Consider the following 16,157-nt stretch of genomic DNA (forward strand, 5'->3'; position numbering starts at 1 on the left):
TGCCCAGGCCCTGGGAAAAGCAGGGTGTCCCAGTGTTGGGGAGTGCCAGGCATAGGCGGCTGTCCCACTGCCTTCCTGCACCCCTGTGAGCTCTGACGCCCGCATGCAGCAGCGCAGAGCCTGCTCCAGGGGCAGGGTGTTCACAGAGGAGCAAACACCTCCAGGGCACACAGAGACATCCGCAGAAGTGTGAGGGAAAAATCAAAGCAAGTCTGGACGCTGGGGCTGGAGACATTTTGTTCCCTTTGGATGCTACATCTGTGTGAACCTCTGTGCTTTTAACCAAGGAAGCTACACTGGGGAAAAGTGGTTTTGTTTTCTCACACGTGAATCGACTTGGCTGCCTTTCCCCTACGCATCGCATCGCTGAGTGGTTTCCTCTGACAGCCAGTGATCAGAGTTCTAGTTCCTGCTACTTGGTAAAAACAGGAGCTATTGCCAGGAACAGAAAATTAAAAGAGGAGGTCAGCCATATGAGAGAATCAGCAAGATCAGATTAGCCATATAAACAGCCGATTTAAGCTAGATACAATAATGGCTAATCTAGGGACTGATCCTGCTCTGCTCAAAGCATCCTTCACTTGGGGGCCCATCTGAGGTGCTTTGCGTGCTAGGACAGTGAATTGCAAGAGGGAGTCCTTGCTTCTTAAGACCTTAAAGGTCTTGTTCAGCTCACACCTTTAAAACCAAGTTTCTAGCACCTAGGTGTTGCAAGAACAATGCACTAAAACTGCAATTAAGGGATAAAATGGTTACAGTCACGCTTAGAACTAGGATGATGTAAGTGAGAAGGAAGGCTTTAATGAAAATAATTTTCAACGGTTTGATTTTTAATACCTACAAGTGCTTCTGGCTCCACATCTCTCTTGGTTACACTAACATGCACAAAGTAAACAACATTCACTTCCATGTCTCCACTTAGTGCTTCCTTTATTGGAACATTTGCAGGTATTATTTATAGACATCAAAAGGGATGAGAGTTTGAGATTTATAAGCTCTAATCAGCTGAAGGTGTTTCCAAATAAATAAATGAAACAAGTCAGAAATGCCATTAAGAAATCCAGCACTGGATGTAAATCACAATGCCTTTGCACCCTCTCTGCCTTCCCCTCCCCTTCTTGCCACAGTCCCAGTGCTTGCCAGGGTATAAGAACTTGCATTTAGTTTGATGGGAAGCAAGAAAAAGGACAATGGAAATGTGCACGCAGTATGCCAAGTTACAGTATTTGTGCATAAGAAGGAAAGCCAAAACTCGAGCTGGGACAAAATAATTTCCTATCGCTTAAAGCTTTCCATACAACCTGCATTATCGCTCAAACTATACAGAAAGCAGATTTAAAGGGGATGTTTTCCAGACCCTGTGTGGCAACTCTGACTTTCATGACAGTTTCTTGGCCCTTCCTGGTGTCCTGCTTGCACCCCTGCCAATCTCTCCTTTCTGTGACATGCTCCTGAGCTCTGTAACACTCCTCTGGTCCTTCCAGCGATGTCTGTCTTTGTTGCCATTTGACACCTCCGTTTCCCTCCTGCGGGAATACTGGGTCACAAGGAAGGTCTATCTCAGCCCAGCCAGGCCAGATTTTAAGGATGACTGGACACGCCAGGAACACAACTGCAGCATCCTTCTCCAGCTAGCTTTGCCTAATGCGACATGCTTTGCTTCAAATGTGAACAGAGTTTGAGCCCAGGCACATTTTGTTTCTCTGTTAAAGGTGGACAATTAGAGTATTATTATAGATAATTACAATCTAGTACAGAAATTCTCTTTGAAATGAGTATTTAATCCATAAACATGGTGCGTCCGTAAACTGTGCTAGTTCAGTAGTTATTTCCATGCTAAGGCCATCCGACTGCTTGTAGTTTAGCATAGCTGCTGTGCTAGTTTTCAACGAACTAAGCAGCTACCCCTGCTAAACAGCCATTTCTGTAACCTTGTGCAGGTGTAAGCACAGCTATAGCTCTTGATCACCACTGTGCAGAAAATCTCTTTAGAGCGACTGGAGGACACTAGATGACTTTGGATCATCTCATCTTGATACGTACCACCACTGCTACTGCTGAAGTAAGAGGAGGATGAAATTGGGGTAAGGAAGCAGTACAGCTAAGGGCTTACACAGAGGTTTCTCATTAACTTCTTTTGTCAACAGAAGTCTATCACATCAGTAAAAAGCAGGAAGAACATCATTTAACGTGGCAGATGCTCAGAATGGGCTTATTTCACCTAAATAAGCAAACATTCAAAACAGTGTTTCTAATTCAGTGTGGCTCTGTGAAGCTCCACTCACCAGGATTTGTGAGGGTCTCTGGGTGTACAAAGTAACAGTTTTGCACCCCGTTATCCAGAAATAGCAGTTTAACATTATCTCCACGGGCACTGTGCAAATATATATGTAAACACTACAGCATGTATCTACACACAACTTCTAGGTACAGCATGACAGCGTGTATGGCAGAATCATATTGTATTCAAAACCTGATGAAAAAGCCAAAAGTGTCAGGAAATCCAGACTGAAGAAAAGCCCTGCCTTCAACATGTAGTTTCTGCAGCTGCAATACACAAACCTTTCAATTTTAATCAAACATGCAATTTTCATGTTTTTCCTGTCTCATATCTAATATGCTCCACAGGAAAGATTCCCAAATGCATCATTTTGCACATTTTCAGTAAGAAAATTAGTTTAAATCAAAAAGCCATCCCCCCCTGAATGAACACTGGAGGGAATGTAGGATATAGGAAAGCAGCAGTCTTTTATTAGTTGGTATTAGAAGCAATACTTGAACATCTGAAGTACAAAATCTTGTCTCTTTCCAACAGAGCTGGAGTATTTCAGCAAACTTATCTGCATCGGCCAAGGTAAACGGCAGGTCAGAAAGCAATGGAAAAACAACTCTCCTTCCCAAGAAGGCAAAACAACTTCCTTTGTGGTATAGCATGTGGCCATGCAGAGCACAAAACCTGGGAACTGAAACAAGGGTTTCTGCTAATGAACTTTAACTGGTTGCTAATTTTTTAAATTCCTGATAAGCAGCACTGCTGCCTAGACAACGGCTCATGGGACCATGGAGGAAACTGGCTGGATGATGATATCATCTCATTAGCCACACTGCCTTCTGTTTTGCAGCACATTTTATTTTCTAGTATGTTTGGGAGAGAAGTACTGGTCCAAGAAAACAGAGATGCCAATTTACAAAGCACTTTGGAGAATGCAAATTGATTAGACATTTCCAAGTATGGCCTATTTTTTCTCACCAAATTTTGAAATGTCTTAAAAAGAAACATTTTAGTGTGTGCAGCTCCTTTGTTTCAGTTTTCATAAAATATTTCATCTGGGCTTGACTTGCAATATGGCTAGCACCTACTGGGGTAGAATTCCCTGTGAGAAGGAAGAATGGAAACATTTCAAAGTCATTCTTAAAAGCTGGTGATTTACTTCTGTGGCGTTTTCTCATGAGCAGAAGGCAGGCACGAAGGCAGGCAGGATGGCAGGCAGACAGGAAAGAAGGCAGGCAGGTGGAAAAAGCAGGCAGGCAGCAAAGAAGGAAGGAAGGAAGGAAGGAAGGAAGGAAGGAAGGAAGGAAGGAAGGAAGGAAGGGAAAGTTTTTATTAACATGGTCTTTGCATAGTACCCTGATGGAACACTGGCTGTGATCAGAGCTCTGAGTATCTAGTCCTTAGTCAATTGTTATACATGCAGACCAGACTGCATATAATAAGGCAAACACTATCTAAAATCTGCTTAAAAAGTTACTTACCAGAAAAACCATCTGGGAAAGTACAAACATTTCTAACTGGGAAAATATTTCTCTATAGCTGAGCTAGGCCTGACAGCAAACCTTAATGAATTATTAGTACCTTTATTGTTTTCTTTGGCCCCTGTGCACTATATTTGTAAAAAAAGTCAGTAAAAAAGAGAACAATTGTAAAAAGCAAATATTTTGTACAAAAATACAAAGTTTTAAAAGCTCTTAAAAGTATATTCCATATTATTGATAAGAGTTGGACTATATATATATATTTATATAAATCTATATATTCGTGTATCTGTATAATTTTCCTACATTTGGGATTTTAACAGATGAAACATACTGTTTACACAGTTACTTTATATGTTTTTCTATATGGGTGACCAACAGTCTTACTCAGATTGACAGAAGGTCTTTTCTCAGAAGACACAAGTTGCTTATGTATGTGGTTACGGTTGGAAAGAAAATTTTGTAACAGATTTAGTCCAACGGTATTTCCTATGCTGTGAGTTGAAAGGCCTTGAATAATTGCATGATGCTGGAGAGGAGTTGCTGCTGAATTACTTTATGCATTTAAACCAGTTTTCAGCGCTTGCTTCTGTTGGTTGTTTTTTTGTTGTTGTTGTTGTTTGTTTGTTTTTTTCAATTTTGGTAGGCAATGTTGCTCTCTCCCAGGATTTTCTTCTTCTTTAAGTAAATTTCCATAATATGTAGGTATCTGTAAAGTCACAGCCTATTACACTCCAAATATTTGCCCTACAGTATAAAAGAAAAGAAAAACAAAGAGCCTGTGAAGATTAAATGCATTTCCAAAAAGAAAACATACAGAGATCAAGGTATGGAAAAAAATTAAGTGGACTCATATTCTGATCCTGGAGGATAAATATTTGTAAACCATGCAGTTTTCCTAAAATAAAAAATGTATGCAGGAAAACAAGGGCAAATTACTTTGTTACTTACACACGGTCCTTTACTCTGGACATCCAGACAGAGTTCTACACACAGAAAGCTTGTTCAGCACTTTGTTTTGTTTTGGTTTAGGGGGCATTTCTGTGGATGGGATTTACTTTTGCTCTAGCTGATATTTTCATCTGCCTTCACTGAAATTCAGCTTACAGGTTTGCCACTGGAGCAGCCAGGCACTCTTGGCAAAGCAACGTTTAAACAGGTTGTATGGAGGAGGTAATGTTTTAGGCAGAACCCCACCATGAACACAACCACCTAGCTCTGTGATGGTGGGCCTGGGCTCTAAGCAGCTTTGTGAACCACCTGCCCTCTGCCATTGCAGAAATTCCTGTATAACCAGAAAGATATGTCCCAAGGCAATCATCTGGGTGACTGCTGGGCCACATTGGCAGTTTATGAGTCCTTCACTCCAACTGCAACAGATGAGTTGCTTACGGCCTGTGAACCTGGCCTCTCAGCCCTATGGGACATCTGGCAGCAGTGGGAATTTTAAGACCTCCTTAGCAGTCACCAAGTTCCTCCTGTTGCACAAACTCTCAAAAGAGAGTTGTCTTGGTTTTTGAAGGCTGGTCCCTGAGCCATCCCGAGGCCAGCTTTTTCCCCTTGTGTGGCCACTGAGTCTATAAAAATAGCTTCTAGTGTGGCCAGGGCATGGAGCACATACCAAATCATGCCTGAAATTTTAGGCATGTTTAAAGTCTACAGGAGGTGGTCAAGATGCAGAGCATGCCACGACTACAGCCAGCTAAGAGGCTGCTCTTTCTGAGTGCAGTAAACCTCCATCTGTATCGTGCAGAGTATTAGAAAAGCGCATATTGGGCTGGGTCTGGGTAGAAGGGCTCTGCATGATTCCCCCTCTTCCTCAAAAAGGCACTGCCATATCATCTAGCCTGGATGTCCTCCCCTCTAGCTGTGGAATATTTATTATGGGTAGGGTGAAATAATCAAACCAAACACATTGCTTACCTTTGTCCATGTCTTTTTCACAAATGAAATTGTTAACATCTTCACAGTAGAAGTCATTCCAGAGCCCAGCATAGATCAGCCCAGCGCAATCTTCCCCTGGCCCATGCCCATGACTCCAGTTATCAGGTTGCCCGGTTTTCCAGTTTCTTTCAACCAAAAAGCAAGAGATATGATTGCACAACACAGCACACGTGACAGCTTTTCACCACAAGAAATTAACAAAAACATCATGAGATCTGTTCTGAACGGGAAATACACATTGAAACAAACAATACATGACTTGCTGAAAATGGAAAACAGATGTATTACAGAGAAGGGAATCTATTCGGCCTTGGGCTGCCAAAACTCAGAGACCTAAAATTAGACCAATGAACTTTTAGTTTCTGAATGTACATGCGCATACAGTGGGAGTGCTCCATGCTCCACGTGCGTTGCCCGAAACCTGCAAAGCCTGTACACTGCATTCCTGCCGGCAGATGGGACTGAGAAGAGCCCACAGGCTCACAAGTGCTGCCAAGGTAGCAGCACCCTGCCGCTGCCCACCGCAAAGGTGCTCAGCCCTCCGACTGCACTGAGGCAGGCCTCTTGGGAGGAACTGCAAAGATTTGTGTGATTTATGGACCCATGCTTGGATGGGAAGTGAATTTTTGGACTTAGAAGGAAAGTATGAAGAGTATATATATATAAAACGATCTTTTGAGATCGTTAGCTTTGATGGTGAAACTTAACACAGCATGTAAAAAGCTTGCAGCAAGTGCTTCCTCATCCTGTTTTTGTTTAACAAGTAAGAAATGCTTCCAACCTCAGGATTTCAAAGCTCCATTTTGCTGAAGACACAGGTTATTGAAGGGAGCTTGTGATTGCTGGCTGATACAGTCTATGCTCAGCTAAAAAACTCGCCTGCCTGACAGAGAACATCTGACAAGGCACCTGGAGGACACACAGCTTTCCAGAAGTAATGAAATACTTAGAAAACCAGTAACTGACAGCTCTGAGGTTACAACAGGGCACCTAAAACCAGTGTAGTGGAAACCTATTGAAAGCAGTGACTGAAGTGAGAATCAGTCACAGTGCTGCCGTAAAGAGAAAGAAAGATGAAAATAGGGAGGGACAAAACAGGAAAAATATTACAGCTCATTTGAAATGCCATGGACTTTTTCCATGTTTCTCATCAAAATGAACGCCAATGAGATCATAGATAACCATTTCGTAACATCTGACTGACTGATGCCTGTTTTTCTGGAGTACAGCATGCTCAGCTCTATAAACTCTTTAGTCCACTCCTCAGTATTAAAAAATTGGGTGGTTGCAATCTGTTCCATTTAGGACAAATTAGGTGTAGCCCCAGGATTCCTGGAAAGCTGCCAATTCAGTTCTCAACTGGCCAAAGTGTAGACACCCTCATTTCATGCATTTTCCTTATGTTTAATGTTTTCCACTCAGATTTGGGCTTTATCTAATGGCTGGTCATTTTTTATCAGAACGAGCACTCTATTTATAGCCAGTTGTAATGCAAATAAGGAAAGTTCAAACCAAGACAGCAAAACTGTCTGTGCTTTCCATCTCAACTTTGTAATAAAAGTCAGGAGCAAATGTTTTGGCAAGAAACACTGTGCTGTGCAGTTATGCGATTCTTTCATTCAGCATTCAGTTTTCTTCCTGGCAAGGAAAGAAAGCCTTGTGCATAGAGAAGGAGAAGAGAAAAAACCAGTTCAACAGCACCCTCAGTAACAAATGATTTCATTGGCACCTACAACCTCCTGGATCCATTGGATAATTTCTAGGTGCTGCTTTTAGAAGTGTCAGCAAGAGTGTCAGCATCTGCAGAAAATAAACATAATTGTTTTTTATTTACGTACGTGTAAACTGGTAAGGATCCATCCAGCCATCTCCATTCATTTTCCTTCTCTGAATCCGTTAGTCCAATCCAGAAGCTGCCTTTCCCCAAAATCTGTCTTTTTATCCATTGCTGTGGAGGAAAGATCTTAGTCCATAACAAACACAACCATCTTTGGAGCCAATAAGCTACTCTGGTTTCATGAGCATCTTTGTTATCAGAATAGGAAGGGCCAGAGAAATTTTTCTAAGCTGACAACATGTTTCAGGAGTTGGCCTTGTGACCTTTCATCCACACTAGAATCCATCACAGTGTTTGCATGTGAGGTAGGTAGAGCGAGCTAGGCATGAAAATTAGGGTGACATAAAGTCACAACCAATGTCTTATAGATACAAACTGAAAAGACCCCAGAGTAAGCAGCTGTATCTTGACATCCCCACTGCTACTGTAGCCACCGAATAATTGCATTGAGCAGTAGTAAAAGTATAGATTAAAAATATTTTTTGGTCGCAGTAGTCTTAGGCTGCATGTATGAAATCGGACAAATTAAAATTAAATTAAATTCACCACTGCAAAAAACACATTTTAGACAGTATTCAAGGCATAATGGACTCTTTAAAGGTTTTAAACTCTTGTAATTCTCACCAGCCTTTCTGGCTGCTCTGTGCCCACCACCTCCAGGGACAGCACCAGCTCTGCTCACACTGCCCTTCTGCACATGGAGAAGTTGCTGTGCAGGCAGAGGGTGACAACATGCTAACTGGAATCAAACACTATGTCTACTTCACTAGACAAAACCATGATGCTCTCAGCTTCCCACTTGCTTTGTGGCTTCTACATGTCACATAACTTTAAACACTCTCCTTGAAAAACAGAAAGACAAGGTAATTACCTGCTCCTCTTTGTTGTTTATGATGACCAAGCGTGATGCCTTCTCTTCACAGAATAACTTTGCCTCTTCAAAAATTTCTCTTTCAATTGAAAAGTAGTAGCACTTTTCTGTATAGTTCTTCCAATGAGGAGAACAACCTGTGATGTGAATTTTTTGTGTTAAGCCAGTTACTGATAACTCAACAGGCCAGTGATACCTTTCTGCGTAGGGCCAATAATAAGCGGATGATCCCATACATGCTTCCACCTAAAGTATTTACATACAGTTCAGGAATTTACTTATTAGGATCCTGACTCTGTGATATCAAGGCTAAACTGGGTAGTCAAGGGGATTACTTATTATACTAATGGTGCCTTTTCTTTAGCTGTAAACATTAACTTAAATCAGCTTCAGGCATCAGGAGGAAGACCAACAGGTATGGCTTCACTTAACAGGGCTCTTTGTGATAAATCACAGAGATTTAGTCTAAGGTAGCAGAGGTTTATCTGAACCAGTAACTAAGTGGTGAGCACCCTCCACTACATACATTTGTATCTCGGTAAATGATGCATGCGGTGTGTTGATAGCTTACCATTAGCCTCCGGCACCGACGTAGGTTCACTTTGTAGTGCCATCGGCATCCCCGGCCCTGGAGGCCCTGGTGGGCCAGGTGGGCCCTTTGGGCCAGGCAGCCCAGGGACTCCGGGTAGCCCAGGTAGTCCTCGAGGTCCTGGTACCCCTGGCTCTCCCACAGTTCCTTGCAGGCCTTGAAATCCTGGTGGGCCTTGTAGCCCAGGTGGACCATCTTTGCCTTGTGGACCTGGTGGCCCTGGGTCTCCACTTGGTCCAGGCAGACCCGTCTTGCCAGGAGAACCTCTCTGACCTTTGGAGCCAGGCGATCCTCTTGAACCTTTCCCTCCTTTTTCTCCTGGTGGCCCAGCTGGCCCAGGTGGGCCCTTCTCACCTGCAGGTCCTGGTGGTCCGGGCTCCCCTTTCTCTCCTTTTTGTCCTTTTAGGCCAGCAGGGCCAAGAGGGCCTTGAGGGCCTCTGTCACCTTTAGGTCCCCTTGGACCAGGAGGGCCTGAAACAAGGCAAGCATGCAAAGTGGGAATACGGACAGAACACAAAACAAAATGCCCACGTGGGGTCCTGTTTAATATATCTCAGACCAGCAACACTGGATATTCAGCACTGTGAAAACCGGGCTAACAGCTACTTTGAGCAGTGTGTGTAAAAGTACGTTTTCCTCTCAGGTGTTATACACCATTGCTCTTTCCTCAGTCTTCATGAAATACAGGATACAGAAGAAAATAATCCAGTGCACCTTGTCCTGTGAACTGGACAGTGATACCGTGTCCCAGGTGACAAGCCAAGGCGCCAGTCCCTGCAAGACACACTCCATACTGTTGATGCACCGATCCTGCATGTTGATGCTCCCATTCCCTTACGCTGCTATGCTCCCTTTTCCTTCTAGCCACATCCCTCTGCTCTTAGACTACTGGACTCTCTCCTGCAATGACCCTGTTTGCTGCTCTGTCAATAATGGATTGTCAAAAAAGAGACAAAATGATGGCTAGCGAGCAATAGGCTGACTGTGAAAAAGAACAGAAGTACTAGTTGCTAACTGGCTGGCCATAACAAGAAAGAGAACAATACCCATGATAGGAAATGGCAGTATTTTGACAGCAATAAACAACAAAATAATTCTGGTTTTTGATCACAGATGAGCAAATGCTTTGCCAATACCACGCACCCCCACCCCTTCTACCAATCTACATCATTTAAACTCCTCCAGAGATAAATACCTAAACTGGTGTCATTTAGGCCTGGTTGAAATGAGAAAGGTCAATGTAACTGACATGTAATCTTGCCTCTAATTCAGCCTTAGTTTATTTGGAGCAATGGATTTATATTTGTGATTAGAGTTTTAGACCTAACTGGTTCACATCAGGTTGGAAATATGAGTGTTCTCATTTGGGATAATACTTGGCTGGGACAAACTTCCTAAACTTGATGCTATTTGTTTCTGGAGAAAATATAGTATCCCAGGATTAAAAATTAAGCAAAGTGGGATGTTTTCTGGCAGACTAACAACTGGCTTAAAGTGAAATAGCAACTTGTTTTTCAGTAAGGGTGGACCTTTCTGGGAATAGTCCAACGTATATTTTTTAGCCATTTCCTCTTTAGCAGGGATTGGTTTCTTGAGGTTCCACACCTTCACCAGCTTATTTTAGAAACTAAATCAAAAGCAGATCTAGTCAGTCAGTCAGAATAAAATTTTGCTAAGTCAGAACCTTCCTTCATAATATCCCAATTCTAGCTATGTAAAGAAGGCGTAGGATAATTAGTAAGGAAAATTCCAGCTACGTTTACATTTCCAAAGTTTAGGATTAGATAGCGGGAAACCCCAGGACTCTGTACCAGCATGCACTAACCTCCATAGAACTAAAGAAGTAACGCAAGCAGGAATTTGGCATTTAATATATGTATTAAATTACATATATTAATTAAATATATTACATTAATTCTATTCTATGATATCATATTATATTATATATTAATCATATTATATTATATCATATTATATATATATATGTATATATTTTTAAAAATAGACTATTATAGGCATCATTATGGAAGCTGCATACCTTGTAGGATAGTGAAGTTCTTGATGAGCTGGCCATGTTTGGAATCTACCAGCTTCATTTCTTCCATGATTACCGACAAATTAGCAACTTCAACGTCTAACCTTGACCTCATCAAATCCTGTTGCATCTTGAGAGATGCAGAGTCTAAGCGAACATTGGCTAGTGTGCTGTTCATAAAAATAAGCTCATCCGAATGTTTACTTAAGGTGTCTGTACAAGTTGTCCTGACCTCATTGAGATTGCTAGTCAGTGTCCGTAGATGATGAGCAGTGTAGCTGATGTTGCTAATGATATTGACTATATCAGTTTCGAAGACCTGGAACCTCTCTTCTAGCTGGTTGAATTTGGCAGAAGTTCTGTTTTCATATTCTTTATGCTGTTCCTGGAGATCCTTCAGATTTTGTTCGTTGGCTTGGGCAATTGTGGTGATGTTTTCCACTTGTCCACTGAAGGAGCTGAGCTGATTGTTCATGTCTTCAAGTGTATCATTGTTAGCTTTTGCCAATGCTGAATTGTTGGCAGCCAAAGTCTGTAAATTTTGTACTTTCTCCTTAAGCCAGTCAGTGTCCTTCCGGGCTTGAAGGACAACCTGCTGCAGATTTTGAAAGTCATTCTTGATTCTTAGAATAGCCAAGCTTGTATCTTCCATTGACTTCTGCAGGACACTGATAAGATTTCTTTGCTGTATTTGTGTCAGGTTTAAGTTGTTCAGGTTCATGATGACCACATTATGAGAATGCACTTGGTTTTGCAAGTTTGTTTGGATATTAGTTGTGTCTTGTTGAAGATTGTTGATATAGCCAGTATATGCTTGAAGAGTCTTATTGACACTGATGATCATGAAAGAGTTACTATCTAAGGCACTTCTCATTTGGCTCTGTCTATCATCTAATACATTTTCAGACTCTTGCAGCTTCTCCAGTGTATCTTTGTTTCTGGTAGTTTTCTCTGCAATGTCATGAAGCTGCTGACGAAGAGCTAGAATGTCAGATCTGAAGCTGGAGAGTTCAGTGTTAGTATTCATGGCTTTTTGTCCAGCTTGGTCATCTGTTGTACAGAAAAAAATTAAAGTATTTAGGATAAGTTTTTTAAAACACAGTATAAAAAAGCACAGTGTATTTTAAGTACAGTCAGACTGTCAAAATGTTTTATCAATATACTTCTATACTATCTGTTCCAGAAAAAAGAAACTACTAAGCAAATTCTGCTACTAGACTGAGAAAAAAAATCAAAGAGAAATCAATTATAACCTTGTGTCCTGCTGAGAACAACAAAATGGTGATTCTGTTGTCATATACAGAAAAAACTATCATTAGAAATGGATGAATATACACAGTCAAGTAGTGCTATATTCTGAATAAAAACTGGATGGTAAACAGAATCCAAAATATTAAAGAGGTATCAGTAAATTTAAGTTTTGAAGTTACAACTGGATTTTGCTGAAAGCTCAGAAGTAAATTTTAGCTGTTCATACTTTCTTGCTGCTTTCCTCATAGGTGGGATATCTTCATTATGATTTAGTACATATAGTTCCAGTTTTTTAAAGTTTAGTTTTGAAAAAGTTCTAATACCTATTTTCAATCAATCTGGGTTAGAGACATAAGCTTTGCCAGCAGGCTACTCCAGATATGACAGGATATGATATATTTCTGGTTTTCTCTCCGCTATATTACAATTGCTTTTAATTACATTTATTTTGCTGTTATTGTTTCCTCATGTTCTGAGTTTGAGAAAGGCAAAACCTTTAATCTTTGAGGAGCTGTTGCAGCACAAACTAGTAGGCTGCAACAAGGCTTTTACCATCTTCAGATTCTACTGTCTGTGCTGCACCTCCTTCCTCCAGCAGCCAGACCACACCACTCCTCCTCCATCCAACCCCCCTCCCACGCTCCTCAAGGCTATTTAACCACTTAGCAGAACGAGCTACAGCTGCACATCATCCATGTCAATCAACCCACTGCCGCTGAGGCAAGGCCACAGCTGCATACCATCAAGTGCCAATCAACCCACTGCCTTCATTCTTCTAACAATGAGCATCTCTGCTCTTGCATATACTGCCCCACAGAATACTTCTGGAAGCTTGTCTGTGTATGATTAAGCTTTTGAGGCTGCACAGTCATCAGCCAGGACATAGAAACCAAGGAAATAAGCAGTCAACACTCGCTTTCAGGGAAGATTCCCCTTCTTGATCTCAGTCACTTCCCTCTCCTACACATAGCCCATATATTTTTGTCCTCATCTAAGTGTAGCTAAATTTATGAATTATGCAGTCTGAAGTCCATCATTTCCGATGACTCCAAGAGAGAGCAGGATGCTTTTCATAAACTACAGTGAATACAGCTATGTATGGAGGTTTCTTCTGGTGTGTCTGAATGAGTCATGATGGCGAACATCAAATGGTGGCTTGTGAGACTTCAGTCTGAAAGTGTTTATGGACTCTTTCAGGGATGGACATCTTCCCAAGCACAGTTCCTCTCACCGCCACTTACCTCACTCCAGTATCTTCTCAGTTCTGACTCGTATGTTTACCTCTTGGTTATAGCTCAAACTCTATTGTGTTCTTACCCAGCTCTGACAACTGCCAGTCCACATACAGCTAATCTCTGAAAGCCTGTCTTTCATTCCTCACAGATTGTTTTCCTTCTGGTCCTACAGCAGTTCTCTTACCTTTACGCTTCCCACACATTGCCTCATAACTTTCTTAACCTCCTCCATGGCAAGTCCACTTAAATGGGAACTGATGGTCCTGAGCATCTCACTGGCCATCCGTCCAGCAGCATGTAAAAATGTGTGGGTGTGAATGAATCAAAGGCGCTCCAATTTGTGAAAATTTAATCAGCATAATATAATAACCCAAATACAACCCAAAAGGTTGCATGCACTTTAAGGTGTAACATTTACTTCTGTACATGTACCAGTAAAAGTACATGCTACTGAATTACCCTGTCTTTGAACTAAATGCAGTGCGCAATTACTTCAGAATCCAGCTATTTTTGAGGGGAAAAAGTTGTAAAAAATTATGATCAAGCTGCAAGCAATTTTTCCTAGAATTACACATCTCAATATATGTTTTATGAAGCCAAACCACTTATTTCAAGAAGCACATGCATGTATGTGTATATTAATATATATAAAAATACAAATTCTATAAAATATGTCTATGCATACATAAATTGGAAATAAAGGCTGTTTCCTTTGCAGACAAGGAAGAAAGGTAAAAATGTACACATAGTGAGTAGAATCCTTATCTATGATTTTTGTCCATCTTCCTGCAAATTGAAACCTGTGATAGCACTTGGGAGACCCGAACTCGTAACAACCTTGTGTCCTGTATTCCCTCAGATGATTAGGAAACATTTTATGGAAGGAATCAACTTGCCTCAGACATGAGTTTTGAACATCTGATTGTTTGTGAGCCCCTTCAGATGGCCTTCAGTTTTGAATCTTAATTGCTAAAACAGCATCAAGATGACTGGGTGACAAGATACCATTTTATGTAGAACCTCTTGTGCTGTGCAACAGCTTCTGCTATGTTTTACATCTCTACCTCAGAGAAGACTATTTGTGAAGACAACCTTTAAGTGTCTGTTTTAGTATAAATGATTTCAGAGTGACTTCAGTGGGAACCGTAAATATTGAAGTATGCTTAAAATGCTGACCTGAGTAGAGATGATCTTAACTATTTTTAAGAGCTTTCCCAAGTACTTGAAAAACTGGAATAGAAATGCTGTACCTTGTCACAGCCACAGATTTTTCAGACAAATTTCCTGCTACTATCTGCCAGTAGAACACTCCAAAGCCATAATACAAAGGGGCTTTGCTTGTGTGTAGATTACCTAGTTTCTTCAGATCACTCTCCACCTCTGTAAGCTTTTCTGTATATCTTCTGTGGGATGTTTCCAGACCACCTGTCACGTTGTCCATTTTTTCTACAACTAGGGGAAAGAGAACAGTATGTTATGGTAAGAAGAAAAGTGAAATTATGAAAAAAGTCTAGTAAACAAGAAAGCAAACAAAACCAGCACCATTGCCATCAAAAAAAGAAACCACCTTAAAATTGCTTCATTTGCCACTGCACTCTGCTGTTGCTCTGTGGAATGTTGGAAGGATGAGCTCTTATCTGCTGGTGGGACCCAGCATTCTTCCGGTTCTTCAGTCTGCCAACAGTCGACAAACATTTCTTTGCTCATGAGGAATCTCTCACCTGAATAAGGAAACCCCTCTCTGTGGGTTTTCCTCATGAACCAAGTCCTTTTAACAGTATTTCCATGCTCCAAGCACAGTGCTGTGTGGCAAAGGCAGACTGATTGCTAAATGCTCAGAGGCATGAGAGAAGACTTCCCCTTATTTTGCTATGAGTCACTTATCCTTAAAAAGAACACTTCTTTTTCATGTGCCTTTTGATCATTAGCAATTGCCACCTGGACAGCAAACTTTGGGCTGAGATAGCAGTTTGAAGATATAATTACTAGATGTTTTGAGGATCGACTTTTAAACATCTTGATAATGGTTCAGATCACTCAAAACAGTCCTGAAACCATTCTGCCTCATTAACATTGAAAGAATGGTCATTTAGCAAGGTCAGATTTATGGCTGATGTGGTCTGTATGTTGTGATGTCTGGGTAGTTTTCTTGTCACTGAGACGATCTGATTGTTTGATGCAATACGGAGACAGAAAAAGCAGAGCAATAAATAAAGTACCTGAGGTGGTTTCCAGTGTCAAAAAATGAAATGTTTGCAAAGTTAGAGGCAGCCTCCAAGTTCCATACCAAACCTTGTCTAATAGGCTTTTGCATTCAAGCCACAGCCAGGGGCAGAAAGTTCTTTTCATCACGAGATTGTTTAGCCCTTTTGCTACACTGGGAACAGAATGGATCTGAACAAACTGTAAGAGAGGCTACACAACTTATTGTGCCAGATTCTGCTTTCAAACAGAAGAAACAAGGTGCTTCCCCTGTCTTGAGACTGCTACTCTTTCTGTCTGTGAGATAATCTGCAGCTAGGAAATAGCCTCATAGAAGTTGTTGCTATGTAAAGATTTGGGTTTTTACTAGAAGCGGAAATTCAGGGGATCTTTTGCTGCTCATGAGCAACTACAGGAATCCCAGACCTTTGAAGTGTAGT

At 41.3% G+C, this 16,157-nt stretch overlaps 1 protein-coding gene across 1 annotated transcript in view; it reads right to left on the reverse strand.

The window, feature by feature from the left end:
• Positions 1-913: 913 nt before the first annotated feature.
• The window catches only part of COLEC12 (collectin subfamily member 12), a 102,032-nt gene continuing 86,788 nt past the window's right edge, over positions 914-16,157 (reverse strand). The window contains exons 4-10 of the mRNA XM_037380557.1: positions 14,869-14,967; positions 11,033-12,079; positions 8,977-9,465; positions 8,406-8,542; positions 7,536-7,645; positions 5,677-5,822; positions 914-4,500 (exon numbers count right to left, since the gene is read on the reverse strand). Of these exons, the coding sequence (XP_037236454.1) occupies positions 4,481-4,500; positions 5,677-5,822; positions 7,536-7,645; positions 8,406-8,542; positions 8,977-9,465; positions 11,033-12,079; positions 14,869-14,967 (2,048 nt within the window). The 3' untranslated portion in view covers positions 914-4,480. The remainder of the gene's footprint in view (positions 4,501-5,676; positions 5,823-7,535; positions 7,646-8,405; positions 8,543-8,976; positions 9,466-11,032; positions 12,080-14,868; positions 14,968-16,157) is intronic.

Source organism: Falco rusticolus, chromosome 3 (assembly GCF_015220075.1).
Source record: "Falco rusticolus isolate bFalRus1 chromosome 3, bFalRus1.pri, whole genome shotgun sequence".
Taxonomy (NCBI): Eukaryota; Metazoa; Chordata; class Aves; order Falconiformes; family Falconidae; genus Falco; species Falco rusticolus.